This window comes from Papio anubis, chromosome 1, assembly GCF_008728515.1.
Source record: "Papio anubis isolate 15944 chromosome 1, Panubis1.0, whole genome shotgun sequence".
In the NCBI taxonomy this organism is placed as follows: domain Eukaryota; kingdom Metazoa; phylum Chordata; class Mammalia; order Primates; family Cercopithecidae; genus Papio; species Papio anubis.
Genome location: NC_044976.1, coordinates 218050240 through 218065746, shown reverse-complemented (window position 1 = coordinate 218065746; position 15507 = coordinate 218050240). Strand labels below are relative to the sequence as shown.

Genomic DNA, 15507 nt, shown 5'->3' with positions numbered 1-15507 from the left:
TTTTTCGGTATGCGCCGTTCAGTTCACGTATTGCTGTGTTATTAATGGTGTAATGTGGTGTGGTGTAGGATGTAATTAATGGTAAATTGTAGCCAGGAATTATTAGGGTGTAATGTTGTGTGGAGTGTGTGGTGTGGTATTAACCAATTGTATAGTAGTATTTATTATTGGGGTCAGTAATGAATTGTGTGAAACCCATGACATGGTTAGTAATGAAGATTAGTAGTAAAAGGTAAATAGTGTAATAATATATGTTAATGTAGGAGTGTAATAGTGTAATAATAAATTAATATGTATTATGTAATTATATGTAGTATATAATATATTTATTATTATTAAAATTAATGTATTTAATGTAATTAATGTAGTGTATGAGTATATACATGTGTGTAGTAAAGGTGTAAGTGTATATGTGTAAAAGGTGTGTATGGCTTATGGTGTATATGTGTATGTTATGTTATATATTTATGTAGTGTATAATATGTATTTAGTAAGAGTGTAAGTGTGTATGTGAGTATATGTGTGCATGATAATGTAGCCATGTGGGTGTGTATGGGAGTGTGTGGGTGTAATGAGTGTAATGTGATGTGAAAATTAGTAATAATTATTATGGGAATTCAATATGAAAAGTTAGTATGAATTATTAGTATGATGTAAGATATGTAATGTTAGTAATAGAGATTATTAATGTTATTAATATTTAATGAGATTAGTAATGGGGTGTGAAAGTGTTGTATGGTGTGTGGGTGTGTGGTGTAATACATGTGTTTAGTAGTAAGATTCAGTGGTGTGTGTGTGTGATGTATTGGCCAGGCAGTGTAGTAGTAGTTATTGTGTGATGTGGTGTATGTGTGTGTGTGGGGTGTGGTAAGCTTGGGGTGTGAAAGGGTGTAGTATTAGTGGTATGTGTGACATGGTGTGTGTTGTTGTGTGTTGTGTGTTGTGTGGTGTGTGTGTGTGTGTGTGGTGTGGTGTGATGTAGTGTGTGGTGTGTGTGGTGTGTGGTGTGGTAGGGTGTGGCCAAGTTGTGGTGTGTGGTGTGGAGAATGTGTGTGTATTTATTAGTAGAGATAGGATGTGTATTTATTATGTGGTGTGGCAATTGTAGTGTATTATGTGTGTGTAGGGTGGTGTATTAGAGGTGTGTGTTATGTATGAATTATGTGGTGTGGTGTATATGTTGTGTGGGGGGTGTGTGTGGTGTGGCGTAATGCTGTGGTGTGAATTATTATTATTGTAGTAGTGTATTGTGACATGAGTGTGTGTTATTATGTTATTAGTGGTGTATGTATGTTGTATGGGGTGTTGTGTGTGTGTGGTGTGTGTGTGTGATGTGTGGGGTGTAGTAGTGTGTAGGGTGTGTAGGTGTGTAAGTGTGTGTGATAATAGTGTATATATGTTGTATCTAGAAGTTATTATGTGGTGTATGTGTGACATAGGTGTATGTTGTGTATTTGTATGGTGTGTATTGGTGTATGTGTATTTGTGTGTAGGGTGTGGTGTATTATTATGGTGTGTGTGTGTGATGTGTAGGGTGTGTGGTGTGTGGGGTGGTAGCTGGGTAGTAGCCCAGGTGTGTAGCGATGTAGTTAGTATTATTTGTGTAGGGGTGTGTAGTGTGTGGTGTATGTGTGATGTAAGTGTATGTGTATTTATTAATAGGGGTGTGTGATGTAGTGTGTGTTGTGTAGGTGTGAGGTGTGTGGTGTGTGGTGTGTGTATTTGTGTGTAATTATGGGTGTATTGTAATGTGGTGTGTAGGGTGTGTATTTGTATGTTGTGTAGTGTGTGGTGTATATGTTGTGTAGGGTGGGATTGTATGTGTGTGATGTGTGGTGTATGTGTAGTGTGGTGTGGTGTGTGTGTGGTGTAGTGTATTGTGTGGTGTGTGTATGTGAAGGTGTAGTGTGTGTGTGTTTGTGTATTTATGTGAGGTGTATGTAGTGTTGTGTATTTATTAATAGTATGGTGTGTGTGTATTGTGGTGTGGTGTATTAATGTAGAGATTATGGAGTGTGTGTATGGTGATATTGGTGTATGTGTGTTGTGTGTTGTGTGGTGTGTGGTGTATGTGTGGGTGTGTGGGGTGTGTGAATTGTAGGGTGTAGTAGGGTGGCTGGTGTGTGTGGGGTGTGTTGTGTGGGGTGTAGGACAGTATTTGTGTGGGGTGTGTATTTGTGGGAGGAGCTTGTGTGGGATGTGTATTTGTGTAGGGTGTGTGTGGGTGTGGTGTGTGTGTATTTATGTAGGGTGTGTGGTGTGTGTGCAAGGTGTGTGTTGTGTGAGTGTATGGTGTGTGGTGTATGTGTGTTGTGTGGTGTAGTGGTGTATGTGTGATATAGCAAATTATATATATGTTATGTGTAGATTATGTGCTGGCAATTATATAAGTGTGTTGTGCTTAAAGTTATTGGGTATTATTATTATTATTATGGTGTATGTATTATTTGTGTGTGTTGTGTCCTTGACATGAGTGTAATGTTGGCATTTGTGTGTTATTAATGATTATTATATATGTGTTGTGTATTTGTGTGTGGTGTGTGTGTGTAGTGTGTGTGTGTGTAGGGTATGGTGTATAGTAGTATTTGTAGGTGTATATGTATTTGTATGTAGTGTGTGTGACATGGGTGTGTGGTGTGTGTTGTGTGTTGTGTGGTGTATGTGTGTTGTGTGGGGTGTGGTGTATGTGTGTTGTGTGGGGTGTGTGTGGTGTGTGTGTGTGGTGTAGTGTGTGTGTGGTGTGATGTGCCTATGTGGTAGGGAATTAGAGATAGGGGCTTCCCAGGCCAGAGCCCGATTCTATTCGTAAGTAGCAGCTATTCCCCAGTGCCCCCAGCTGGGCGGCTGGAAGGACCTAAATGGGGCTTTGGCCTTGAGGCCGAGGCGAGCTTAAGGCTACTTCTACAGCTTTGCTGCAGTTTTCCCGCCTGTAGAGTGGGGACTAGCCTCTGCCGGAACAACACCTATCCTTCCAGGACTCCCTTGCCAGTGATGGGAGTGTCCTGCGCCTGCCGTGGCCAACACCGCGGCCACCAGCCACATGTGGCCCCCGAGCGCTGGGAACGTAGCCGGTGCTACTGAGAAACAGAATGTTTCATTTTATCTACCCTCGAAGAACCAAAGAACCGTAAATAGCCGTGCGTGGCTCACAGCGGCCGTGTATACGGTAAATGAGATAATGATCCAGAAGGGCTCAGGCCAGAGCCACACACCTGCTCTCTGCGGCTGTGATACACAAGCAAGTTGGAATTCTGGGAGTTCTTTCGAATTCTAATGAATGTGGCCACGCCTTTGCAATCCTCAAAGGTCTAACTCAGACAATCTGCAGGCAGGGAAGGCAAGGTGCAGAGAGACTGGTGACACAGTCTTCGGAAGTGCATGGGGAACTCTGATTTAGTGCCGCAGGCCCAGGACTGTGGGAACAGTGGAAGGCGGTGTGGGCTGGCGGTTAGGGACATAGGCTAAACTCCAGTTCTGATACCTCCCAGAAGTAAGACCTTGACTTTCAGTGCAATACCCAGTCCTTCTAAGGCTTGATTTTTCTCAGGATGCTAACAATAGTACCTGCCTGCTACAGTAGATGAATTACATAAATTAATACCTGTAAAGTGCTTGGAATGGAGTAAGTGCTCAACAGATGTTTGCCTATTGCGGAGGTGGTGGCAGGTGGCAGCAGCAGAACCCCTAAGTGTAAAACAAGGATGCGGTGACAGACTGGCTGCAGGAGGGACATCGTGCTCTGGGGGAGGGAGGGGCACAGACCCCAGCCCAGCTCTTTCTTCTTGGACCCCGTCCCCAAAGTGAAACTAAAAATTCATCGGCCCGCACATTTTGCAACTGACTTGGCCCCATGGGAAACCGCCCCTGGCTGTGTTTCCCACCCGCGTGTAGATGCTCCTGCAGGCTGAGACTCAGGAAACTCGGACCTCTGTCTGCAGCAGGGTGGAGTCAGCTTTGTGCTCCCAGCTCAGGATTTTCATTCTTTCTGCCACGAGGATGGACTGAGTACTGGGCTTGTTACAGTGTGATTGAAACCCGCAGCCCTCCAAGGCCCCGTGGCTGCCTTCTTTGTGTCTCTTCAGGCTCCAGGCCCTGTGGTCCCCATCCTTGGGAGAAGTCAGCTCCGGCACCATGAAGGGCGTCCTCGTCGCTGGTATCACTGCAGTGCTTGTGGTTGCAGCTGTAGGTAAGAGAACTCATGTGGCCCCTTTTTAGGATGGAGACCCCTTTTCCACCTCACCAGTGTCTTCTTGCTGTCAAAGCCCTGAGGGCCTCGCACGGTAAATTATGGTTAGTGATGACCACGAGACCTGTCTGTGCAGCCTGCTTTCAAGGGGCCACTCTGTATTGTTGTTGAAGGTTGGATCTTTCCACTGGGGAATAGTGAGCAGTGGGAGAAACTCATTAGGGTGGCTCATCTTACAGCATCAATGTCAGGGATCCCCAGAGGGCAGGGATGCCATCCCACCTGTCTCTTACTGCAAGGTGGGAGCAGTGCTTTTCCTAGAGTAGAGTCTGCTCCATAAATGTCTGCTGAATGTTGACTGGTGTTGGACGTCTTGTGTCCTCAGAATCTCTGAGCTGTGTGCAGTGTAATTCATGGGAACAATCCTGTGTCAACAGCACTGCCTCTGAATGTCCCTCGCACGCCAACACCAGCTGTGTCAGCTCCTCAGCCAGCTCCTCTCCAGGTGAGCCGAGGTGTGTGTGTCCTTCCCGCCTCTGGGGCTTGCACCGGGAGGGAGCTGGAGACGACGTCCAGGCAGGAAAGAAAGGCAGAGATGGGGACATGCTGTCCAAGGAGAGAGGAAACCACAAAGGTGACTCCCAGGGGAAACAACGCATGGCTGAGACAAGCAGGAGCCAGACAAGAACACGGGGTCAAAGCACATGGGAGACCCTCGTGTTTTGGACACTCATGCCCTTGATCACAAAGCTTCATTCTAGAGGCATGTACGTGGATGTGGGAAGCAAGGGCAGCTCTTAGTTAAATTACCAGGCAGATTTGCTCTGGAAGCTTTCATTCTTCCTTTTCCCCAGCCCTTTTATCTCTCCCTCATGGTTCCTCCTCTCCTGGATCAAACATACTTTCCTTCGTTCAAGACCTCCCCACAGGGTGTTTGGAGCGTAACCACTATTGTACCCTCTTTCTCACAGCACTTAGATTTCTTCTTAACTTTTTGTAATAGACATGTTCAAACGCACTTCGTGTATGTTTAAAGAAGGAAGAAGAGTGTAACGAACTGCCCTGTAACCACTACCCTGTGCCAGCAGTTATTAACATTTTGCTATTTTTTCACTATAGTTTTTTTTCTTACTATAGTATTTTTGGCTATGGTATTTTAAATTAAACATTATATAAATAGACATGACACACACATATATACGTGTATGTGTGTACATGTCATTGGTCATTTTCTCCATAAATACTTCACTATTTATCTCGGATCATAATTTTTTTTACATAACTACCATATTGCTATGGTTTGAATATTCCCTCCAAAACTAACGTTGAAACTTAATTGCCATTGTGATGGCATTAAGAGGTGGGACATTCAGAGGTGATTAGGCCATGAGGACCCCGCCCTTGCAAATGCATTAATGTCGTGAGTATGGAGGTGGGTTCCTGATAAAAGGGAGTCTGGCCCCCTCTTTCTCTCACTTGCTCTCACCCTCTCTTGCCCTTCACCACGGGATGATGCAGAAGAAAGTCTTCACCAGAGGCTGGCACTTTGATGTACTTTGCAGACTCTAGGACTGTAAACAATACATTTATTCTCTTTATAGATTACCCAATCCATGATATTCTGGTATAGCAACACAAAATGAACTAAGACACATACTGTTATCATACCTGAGAAAGTTAACTGTATTTCTTTAATTTCTTCTAATACCTAGGCCATCTTAAACATTTCTTAATTGTTTCAAAGATGTCATGATATGGTCTACATGTGGAATTAGGATCCCAGCCACATGCCCCATTTTGCTGTTAGGTCTGTTAAACCTAACTTGTTTTATAAGAGCGTCCATCATTTTTTGTTCAATCCTGTTGGTTTGTTGGAGAAATGGGTCACTTGCCCTGTAGCTGTCCCACGTTCTAGCTGTGGTTGATTGCTCCCTCGTGGTATGATATAACTTGCTCTCCTGTTCTCAGTATTTCTGTGTAGGTAATCAGGGCTGTCCAGTAGTACTTTCTTCAGTGGTGGAAGTATCTGTGTTAACACCATGCCGTTCTGCAGTCACATGTGGCCACTGAGCACTTCATATGTGGCTGCTCTGACTGAGAAGCTTAATTTTAAATTTGATTTGATTTTAATTAATAAGATTTAAATTTAAATAGGCACAAATAGCTAGTGGCTACCATAATAGATAGCTCTGGCTAGAAGCTTGACTGGATTCAGGTTCAATTTTTAGGCAGGAACTGTGGATGTCATATTGTACATAAGGCTCATCCGTCTGTTGATCGTTTTACAGATCTTAGGACTTACCGGTGGCTTCAGGGACTGCCCACCTGGACCACCCATCTTCAGGCTCCCAGTCACTTTTGCCTGGAGTTTAACCTGCACCTCTGATAGTCTCCTGCTCAAAGGAGGGGCTACCTGATGGGGAAGAATTATTATTATTTTTTCCAGAAAACCCTCTCAGTGTCTCAAGCCGCATCACACGAGAGTTTACGGCCCTGCCTTTGCCTGAAACGAGTTGCTGTTCGGGTCTCCACCCACTCCCACACCTCCTCATGTCGGGCTGACAGTCTGTGTTTGTCTTTGTGTAGAGACAGCAATCAGATTATACCAGAAAATGTTCTGCTCTGCGAAGAACTGCAGTGATGAGGAGGCGCGCGTTACAGCCTTCACTGCCTCCGCGTGTCTGCCTAGAAACGCTTTCGTTTAAGTAAGCCAGTGCTGCCAAGGGAAAGGACTGTGGCAACACCAGTACCCTGGTGGAGTGCTGGCAGCTGGTGATGCCCTGGGTGGCTGGCCTTGGCCAGTGCCCTTGAGTGAAGCTGGCACTTGTGACGATGCCCTGGTGGGTGCTGGCAGCGGCGAGGCGTGCCCTGGAGGTGGCTGATGCCTGGGTGGGTGCTGGCAGCGTGGCGATGCCCTGGTGGGTGCTGGCTTTCTTGAGGCTGATGCCTGGTGGAGTGCTGGCCAGGCGTGCCCTGGAGGTGGCGTGCCTGGGTGGCTGTGTCGCAGTGGCCTCTCTGTCCTCCCAGCCCTGGCTCTTCCTTTTTCACCTGCTCTCCTTACCCCTGGGTGGACACCTCAAGTCCAGGCACTTCAGTGATGGCATCAACATCTGACTTACAGCAATTACACGGGAAACAAATGGGGCAAACCAGCACTTCCCCTGTTTCTTAGTGAAGACAGACATTGCAAGTTGTGCGACACGGACATTAGTTCCCATCAGTAGTTCTCAAATTTTGTGATCTCCGGCCCTCTGTTAAGACATTATGTCTTAAAAATTATTGAGGCCCCCAAAGAGCTTTCGTTTATGTGGACTCCACCTGTCAATACGCACTGTCTTAGAAATTAAAGCTAAGAAAATTTAGAAATTGTAACTAGCTCTCCAAAATAACCAAAACCCATGACACATCAACATTAATATATTTTCCAAAAGAAACATATACAATAGGAAGGGTGGCATTGTTATTATACTTTTTGCAAATTCTTTAGTTTCTGACTTAATAGAAGACAGCTGGATTCTCATATTTACTTGTGCATTTAGTCTGTTACAGTCTCATGCACCATGGAGCCTCTGGAAAACTCCACTTTATGTTCACAAGAGAAAGAGAGTGAAATAAGTAAATAATATTTTAGTATTATCATGATGATGGTTTGAGCCCTGTAAGGTCTCAGGGACTCAGGACATCCTGGACCACGATGGTTTGAGCCCTGCAGCACTCCCTGTAAGGTCTCAGGGACTCGGGACATCCTGGACCACGATGGTGTGAACCCTGCAGCACTCCCTGTAAGGTCTCAGGGACTTGGGACATCCTGGACCACGATTTGAGACCTGCTGATCTAGACCAAAGCTCTCTTTGAAAAACAGAAAATGTGGCTGAAAAGGCAAAGTTTATTGGCCATGGTCGTAAAGCACAGTTAATTAAGAGCAGAGCTGGTCTCATTATACATTTTTTTCTTCTAGTCATAATGTTAAATAATGGCCTGTGTTTATTCGTTCAGAGCAAGATTTGGTAACAGTCACCCACTTGTTGGCAAATGTTCATGATGGCTAATGTTGATGTTGACTATAGTTTGGTTTTAGCTCAAAATCTTACCTTTCTCAGTCTATACCCCAACACACTGATGGCCATAGTTCTTGAAGACTAGATAGTCTGTAAGGGCAGATCTGTGGAGCTGTGTATAATAAATATTTTGAGGGGACATGGTGTTTTCAAGGCTAGATCTGAGATTCCCAAGGATGCAATTGCTCCGTTCTCAGGATCTCTTTGGTGGTTTCTTTGCTTGCCTATCCCCTTCCTCCCATGTTCCGTATGATAACACTGTCCTGAGCAATGACTCTGACTGTTCCAGACCCTCCCCAGAAGAATGTGTCCAGCAATGCAGAGTGCCTTGCTTGTTATGCCTCTAATGGAACTTCCTGTAGTGAGAAGTCCTGGAAATGTTATGAAGAAGAGCAGTGTGTCTTTCTAGTTGCAGAATTTAAGAATGGTAAGTCTTGTAGTTCCAATTCCTCTGTGGGACTTGAGCTGGGAACATGTCAGGTCTTGGTTCACAAATGCTGGGTTAACACAGAAGGACCAGGGGAGTAGTGGAACAAGGGGGATAAAGGTCATAATGTCTTTAAATAAAGAGGCTGTTCATGTAGCCTTGAGCTCGTTGCTATTTTTGCCTTCTTAGACCAGAGCTGTTTCTCCTGGGCTACGCTTCCCTTGAACTCTATTCTCCTGTGGCTTGTAATCCAGTCACGTTTGTCTAAGCGCATCACACCCCTCCTCACATTTACTTCTTTACCAGGTTGCATCATTCTGTAGGTGAGGGTTGGTGCAACTTTTATTTCCTTTTATATCTACACTTTTCTTCTCTACTTGTCACTAAGAGGTGTTGGCTTTTGGTAGCTTGGATCACCTGGCGGAAAGAGTCAAATTGGGTTTTAAAGTCCAACCAATTGTCCTTTTCTATAAAAGCAATTTGATACTAACCATTGTAAAACACACATTTCTAACATTTGCCCAAAGAGTTAAAGGTTATTAAATTTATTAGTTAAGGTAAGTTAATTGCTGTTAATAACACCAGCAATGCCCTGGGTGGGTGCTGGCTGTGCGAGTGGCCTTCCTGTGTCCTCCCAGCTATGGCTCTTCCTTTTTCACCTGTTCTCCTTTCCCTTGGGTGGACATCTTAAGTCCAGGCACTTCAGTGAGTATCCAGATGGCATCAACATCTGACTTACAGCAATTACGCAGGAAACAAATGGGGCAAACCAGCACTTCCTCCATGCCTCCCCTCTTTCTTAGTGATTCAGGTTGTGTTAGAGGGGCATTAGAGGCCATCAGTAGTTCTCAAATCTTGTGATCTCAGGCCCTCTGTTAAGACTCTATGTCTTAAAAATTATTGAGGACCCCAAAGAACTTCTGTTTATGTGGACTCCATCTGTCAGTATACACTGCCTTAGAAATTAAAGCTAAGAAGATTTAGAAACCTTAACTAGTTAAAGAGTTAAAGAACAACCTCCAAAGCCTATGGCTCAATACAATAGATGTTTATTTCTTGCTGGAGCAGTTAATTGCAGAGTCCAGGCCATGGGCTCCTTCTGTCCTGTAGCTCTGGCCCCCGCTCACCAGGTCTTGGCAGCTCTGTGCTGTATCCTTTCTTGCCAGCAGTAGCAGAGAGAGGTAGTGGAGGAAGGCAGGTGGGTTTCTGTGGGTTGGGCTGGGATGTGAATGCATCACTTCCTCCCACAGTTCACTGGTTAGGACCCAGTAAGACAGTCATCTTGGCTGTAAGGGAGCCTGACACAGTCAGGTAGTATGACCCCGAAGGAAAGAAAGAGGCATGAAGCTAAAATGAACAACAAGCCAGTCTCTGCCAAAATATGGCTCCAAATAATAAGAGTTTAAGAGCACTAATATCCAGGTACAGTTTCATTTCAATATTTGTTAAGTTTCAATTCTAGCATCATAAATCAGTGTTTAACTGTAATTATGGATTTTTCAGCGGCGTCAAGCACTGCTTATACTGAACCTCTTTTTTTTTGTTTTTTTTTTGTTTTGTTTTTTGAGAGGAAATCTTGCTCTGTCACCCAGGCTGGAGTGCAGTGGTACGATCTGAGCTCACTGCAACCTCAGTCTCCTGGGTTCAAGCGATTCTCTGCGTTCAAGTGATTCTCCTGCCTCAGCTTCCCGGGTAGCTGGGATTATAGACATGTGCCACCATACCCGACTGCTTTTTGTATTTTTAGTACAGACGGGGTTTCGCCATGTTGGCCAGGCTGGTCTCAAACACCTGACCTCAGGTGATCCGCCCACCTTGGTCTCCCAAGGTGCTGGGATTACAGGTGTGAGCCACAGTGCCCAGCCCTGAACGTCTTTTTACTATTTTTTAAAAATACACTTTATTTTTCAGAGTAGTTTTAGATTCACAGCAAAATTGGGCAGAAGTGATAGAAATTTCCCATCTACCTGACATGCATAACCTCCCATAACCTTGACGTCCGCCGGGCATGTATCGCTGTGACGTCTGACGGGCATGGCTATCGCTGTGACGTCCCTGACGGATGATATCGCCTTGACGTCCGCAGACGTAGTCTCTGCTGGCGATATCGCCGGACGCGGCATCGACATCCGCCGCAGGCATGACATCATAACCTTGGCGGTCCTCGCCGGACATGTTATCATAACAACCCGGCGATCACCGCCAGACATGTTATCGCGTGCCAGCGAGCGTCTGATGGGCGCAACCTCCCCGCCGCCGGCGTCCATCGCCGGGGACAAAAGCCAGCATCGCTAAGTCATTGCCCGCCAGGACTGTGAAGCATCGTAGCCGAGCGTCCCGCCGCGAGCGTGACATCGCATGGCCTTAACATCCTCACCAGAGCATAACCTCCCCTGCTACCATCATACCCACCAGAGCATAACCTCCCCGCTGCCAACATCCCCAGCAAATCCCATAGCATCCCCGCAAGCACCAGCCTCCCGGCTGCCCGGCATGCTCACCAGGCATAACCTCCCCGCTACCATCATGTACCCAGGCATAGCCTCCCCTGCCAACATCCCACCAGGGGTGCATTTTGTTCCTAAGCAATGAGGCGGCTACATTGATACAGCATCATCAAGGATTGACGAGCTTACATTAGGAGCCCCTTGGTGTTGCCATTAATTGAGTTTGGTTCAAATGTATAATGATATGCGTCCACCATTGTAAACATTTCCACTGCGCTTGGAAATTCCTCTGTGCTCTACCTACTCACCCCTCCCTGCCCTCCAAGCTCTGACAACCACTGATCTTTGTTACTGCCTCCAGAGTTTTGCCTTTTCCACACTGTCCTATAGTTGAAATCATACAGTATGTAGCCTTTTCAAAACGGCTTCTTTCCTTAGTAATATCCATTTAAAGCGCCTTTCACTTTTAAGATTTCTGGGATGTCTAAACTGCTATGATTTTAAATTCTAAAGCTGTGTCCTAAGGCAACATGACATCAGAAAGATCTTTCTCTCTCTGCTTATCTTGTCCCCAGGTCTGATAAAAGGGATCAATTTTCTTCTTTCTCATAGGACTTGACTTACGCTGAAAGCCAGACAGATCAAAGCTATCATAAATGTAGGGGTATTTTTGTTTCTTTTTGTTCAAGATCATTTTTTTAAATACAGTAGAAATGTTCCATGAAACACACATCCTTAACTCACTCTAACTCAGTTTTCAGCACTGGCCAGGTGTGGTGGCTCATGCCTGTAATCCCAGCTCTTTGAGAGGCCAAGGCAGGCTGATCACTTGAGGTCAGGAGTTCAAGATCAGCCTGGCCAACATGGTGAAACCCCGTCTCTACTAGAAATACAAAAATTAGCCAGGTGTGGTGGCATGCACCTGTAGTCCCAACTACTCAGGAGGCTGAGGCAGGAGAACCGCTTGCACCTGGGGGATGGAGCCTTCAGTGAGCCAAGATTGCACCACTACACTCCAGCCTGGACGACAGAGCGAGACTCCATCTCAAAACAAAAAACGTCAGCACTGATGCTTGCTATAAAACAGCATTTGGAGGTTTCCCACTCCTTTTCCAAGCAAGTTTAGAATCAGCCATTGTTGTTGTTGCTGTTTGAGACAGGGTCTTGCTCTGTCGCCCAGGTTAGAATGCAGGGGTGCGATCACTGGCTCACTGCTGCCTCAAACTCCTGGCTCAAGTCGATCTCCCATCTCAGCCTCCCCAGTAGTGGACTGCAGGCACATGCCACCACCCCTGGATAACTTTTTAATTTTTTGTAGAGACAATGTTTCCCAGTCTGGTCTCAAACTCCTGGCCTCAAGTAATCCTCTCACCTCGGCCTCCCAAAGTGCTAAGATTACAGGTGTGAGCCACCATGCCTGGTCCTAGAGCCAGCCTTGAACTCAAATTGCAGCCTTGCTTCATGTCTGCTCCTAGAGCCAGCCTTGAACTCAAATTGCAGCCCTGCCACTGAAAAGTGGTGAGTGGAGTCACTTCACCTCCGTGAGTCCCTTGGCCTCTGTGAGGTACCTGCCTCTACGGCTGTGTGAATTGCAGCTGACAGAGCAATCGGGGCACACAGTACGTGCTCAATAACAGGTAGCTGCTATCAGAACTACATCTTCTGTGCAAACGCCCTAGGCCTTTTACTAGCACCTGAATCTCAAAACATGATTAAACATAGCAGAACCCCAATTTATGGCAGAGACAAGACGTGGTCTCTTACATCCCTCCTGGTGGCCCTTCCTTCTTCTCGGGGAAAACTCAGGCAGGGAGGACTCAGGTCCAGAGAGGAGTGAGGACGGAAAACAAAGCCTGGAAGGGGAGAGGGGAGCCCAAGGTACTGACCCCTTCCTGAACCGAGAACAGAGAACTGCCTTTTGAACCTGTTCCTGGTTTCCTCACCTTCCAGCTACACAGGAACACAGGAGATGTGAGTCCCAGGTCCAGCTCTGACCTTCACTGTTTAGCCTGGGCTGGCCACTCGCCCCAGGAGTCTGCTGCCTCCAGGGCCAGGTGGCGGTGGGAGTCTAGGCCTCTGGCCTCCAGGGTCTCCCTGCCATTGCCACGTGCTGTTCTTGACTCTGAGCACGCAGGCTCCTTCCTGCCTGGGTTTCAGGAGCACACCAGCTCCTGCCGGTCACCGGGCCACCACGCTGCAGGTGACGAACTGAGAGCAGTGGAAGGACAAAGGACTGAGTGGCATCCCTCCTGTCTCCTTTGCATTCACAGACACTGAGTCTAACAGTCTCGTGGTGAAGGGCTGTTCCAATGTCAGTAACGCCACCTGTCAGTTCCTGTCTGGTGAAAATAAGACTTTTGGAGGAGTCATCTTTCGAAAGTTTCAGTGTGCAAACGTAAACAGCTTAACCCCCACGTCTACGCCGACCACTTCCCACAACATGGGCTTCAAAGCTTCCCTCAGCCTCTTGGCCTTTGCCAGCCTCCTTCTGCTGGGACTGTGGCCCTGAGGTCCTGGGGCTGCACTTTGCCCAGCACCCCATTTCTGCTGCTCTGAGGTCCAGAGCACCCCATGGAGTACTGACACCCTCTTTCCCTGCCCTGCCCCATTTAACTGCCCAGTAAGTGGGAGTCACAGGTCTCCAGGTAATGCCGACAGCTGCCTTGTTCTCCATTATTAAAGCGCTGGTTCATTCACTGCCCAAATCTGTCCTAATGCATTCTGGGCTGGGCCTCATTTGAGCTGTTATCCAGCACCACCTCCCACTCCTGGGCTGCAGGTGGGGTCCTTGCCTTTGAAACTGTGCACGTTTGTTTCTGGGATCTGATGACATCCCTGCTCATCGTGCTTCTGGGAAGCCAACCCCTCGACCTTGCAGCCTGCACCTCTAGGGACGGACATGCCACCATCCGCACTGTCACACAAAAGGAGCTCCCTGCCTACCTTATAAGGCCGGTGTTGACCCCAGTACAGAAGCTCCTTCAGTACTGGCCAATATATGGCTCTTCAACAGTTGTCCTGATTGTGGTCAGAAGTCCACAGCGAGTGAAGAAAACAGCATCATCTCAGGGTCCTATCACGATGGGGGCCCAAGGAGGGTTGGAGGGGCTGCTGAAGACCAGCATGCTCCTACTGACTAGCCTTCCCAGGCAGGGACACGAGTAAGTCACTGGGAAAGCTGCAATGCCAGGCTCCATTCCTGGCTGAGGAAGTTTTCTGCAGCCTTGTGCAGAATGGAATGTGGCCACAGAGCCCCAGTCTGGCCCCTCAGAGAGCTTATAATCAAACACACAGTTACTAACTCCATATCAAATGCCAAGGGAGCAAGAAAACCATTCAATCAAATATGCCCAGAGGTCTAGGTCTAGTAAATAAGGCGGGCCTTGAGCTGAGCTTGGAAAAATGGGGTTTGCGGTAACAAATATTTTTTTGTAAACTGATGTGGGTCAACATTAGCCAGGATTGCTGGCAATGCACTGTGGACAAAGCCACCATAAAGGTCCTCGGATGGCAACTCATCACCACATGTACTCTTACTGATTTCAGCTTGTGATTTTGAAATGGAATTTTAGACTTACTGAAAACTTGCAAAAATTAGACACAGAATTCCACTATCTCCTTCATGCAGCTTCTCCTCACGTTCACATTTTAGATAATCACAGTACACTTACTGAAAGCAGGAAATGTTCACAGAAACAATATTGCTCACGAACAGACCTCATTTGCATTTCACCAGTTTCTATGGATGTCTTTTTTTTCCTGATCCAGGATCCAATTCTTTGCATTTAATTGTCATGTCCCCTCAGTCTCCTTCAAACGGCGGCAGTTCTGGCATCTACCAAGACCTCGATAATTAAGAAAATTATTGGCCATTTTGTAGAATGTTTCCTAATCTGAGCTCGTCTGAAGTTTTCTTGTGATCAGATTGAGGTTATGCATTTTTGGCAAGAAAACCACGGCAATGATACGCCCATCTCAGTGCATTTTATCAGGAGATACGTGACGTCAACGAGTCATATTACTGGTGATGTTAACCTTGGTTAAGGTTAATATCTTTCAGGTTTCTCCATTGTAAAGTTGCTATTACTTCTTAATATAATAGGCTAGGTTGTGCTGCTATAACAAGTATACCTTAGTAAAAAAAAAAAAAATCACACAATGGGAGTTTATTTCTCAGCAATAGATGCTCCTGGCGGGACATCTGTCCAGGGTTGCTCTTCTCCAGGAGTAAGGAAGGCGTCATGCTTCTTTGTTCCCACAGTTCCACCATCCCTCATAACCCATTGGACTCTCAGTTAAGTGCTCTGTCTGTAGCCAGCTGATAAGTACAAAGAGAGAGCGCCTGGAGGGCTGTGCAGAATGGCCCAGGGGCCAGGGCTGGCAGTGAC

At 46.4% G+C, this 15507-nt stretch overlaps 1 protein-coding gene across 1 annotated transcript; it reads left to right on the top strand.

Moving 5' to 3' along the window:
* Positions 1-2999: 2999 nt before the first annotated feature.
* LYPD8 (LY6/PLAUR domain containing 8) lies at positions 3000-13824 on the top strand. The gene is made up of 5 exons (XM_031668180.1): positions 3000-4186; positions 4572-4963; positions 6633-6750; positions 8535-8672; positions 13390-13824. The coding sequence occupies exons 1-5, from the start codon at positions 4132-4134 to the stop codon at positions 13626-13628; spliced, it is 942 nt and encodes a 313-aa protein (XP_031524040.1). The 5' UTR covers positions 3000-4131; the 3' UTR covers positions 13629-13824.
* The last annotated feature ends 1683 nt before the right edge of the window (positions 13825-15507 follow it).

Coding starts and splice junctions, on each gene's coding strand:
- LYPD8 (XM_031668180.1), top strand. CDS start 4,132: ATGAAGGGCGTCCTCGTCGCTGGTATCACTGCAGTGCTTGTGGTTGCA. Junction 4,187..4,571: donor GCTTGTGGTTGCAGCTGTAG/GTAAGAGAACTC, acceptor TTGTGTCCTCAG/AATCTCTGAGCTGTGTGCAG. Junction 8,673..13,389: donor AGTTGCAGAATTTAAGAATG/GTAAGTCTTGTA, acceptor TTGCATTCACAG/ACACTGAGTCTAACAGTCTC.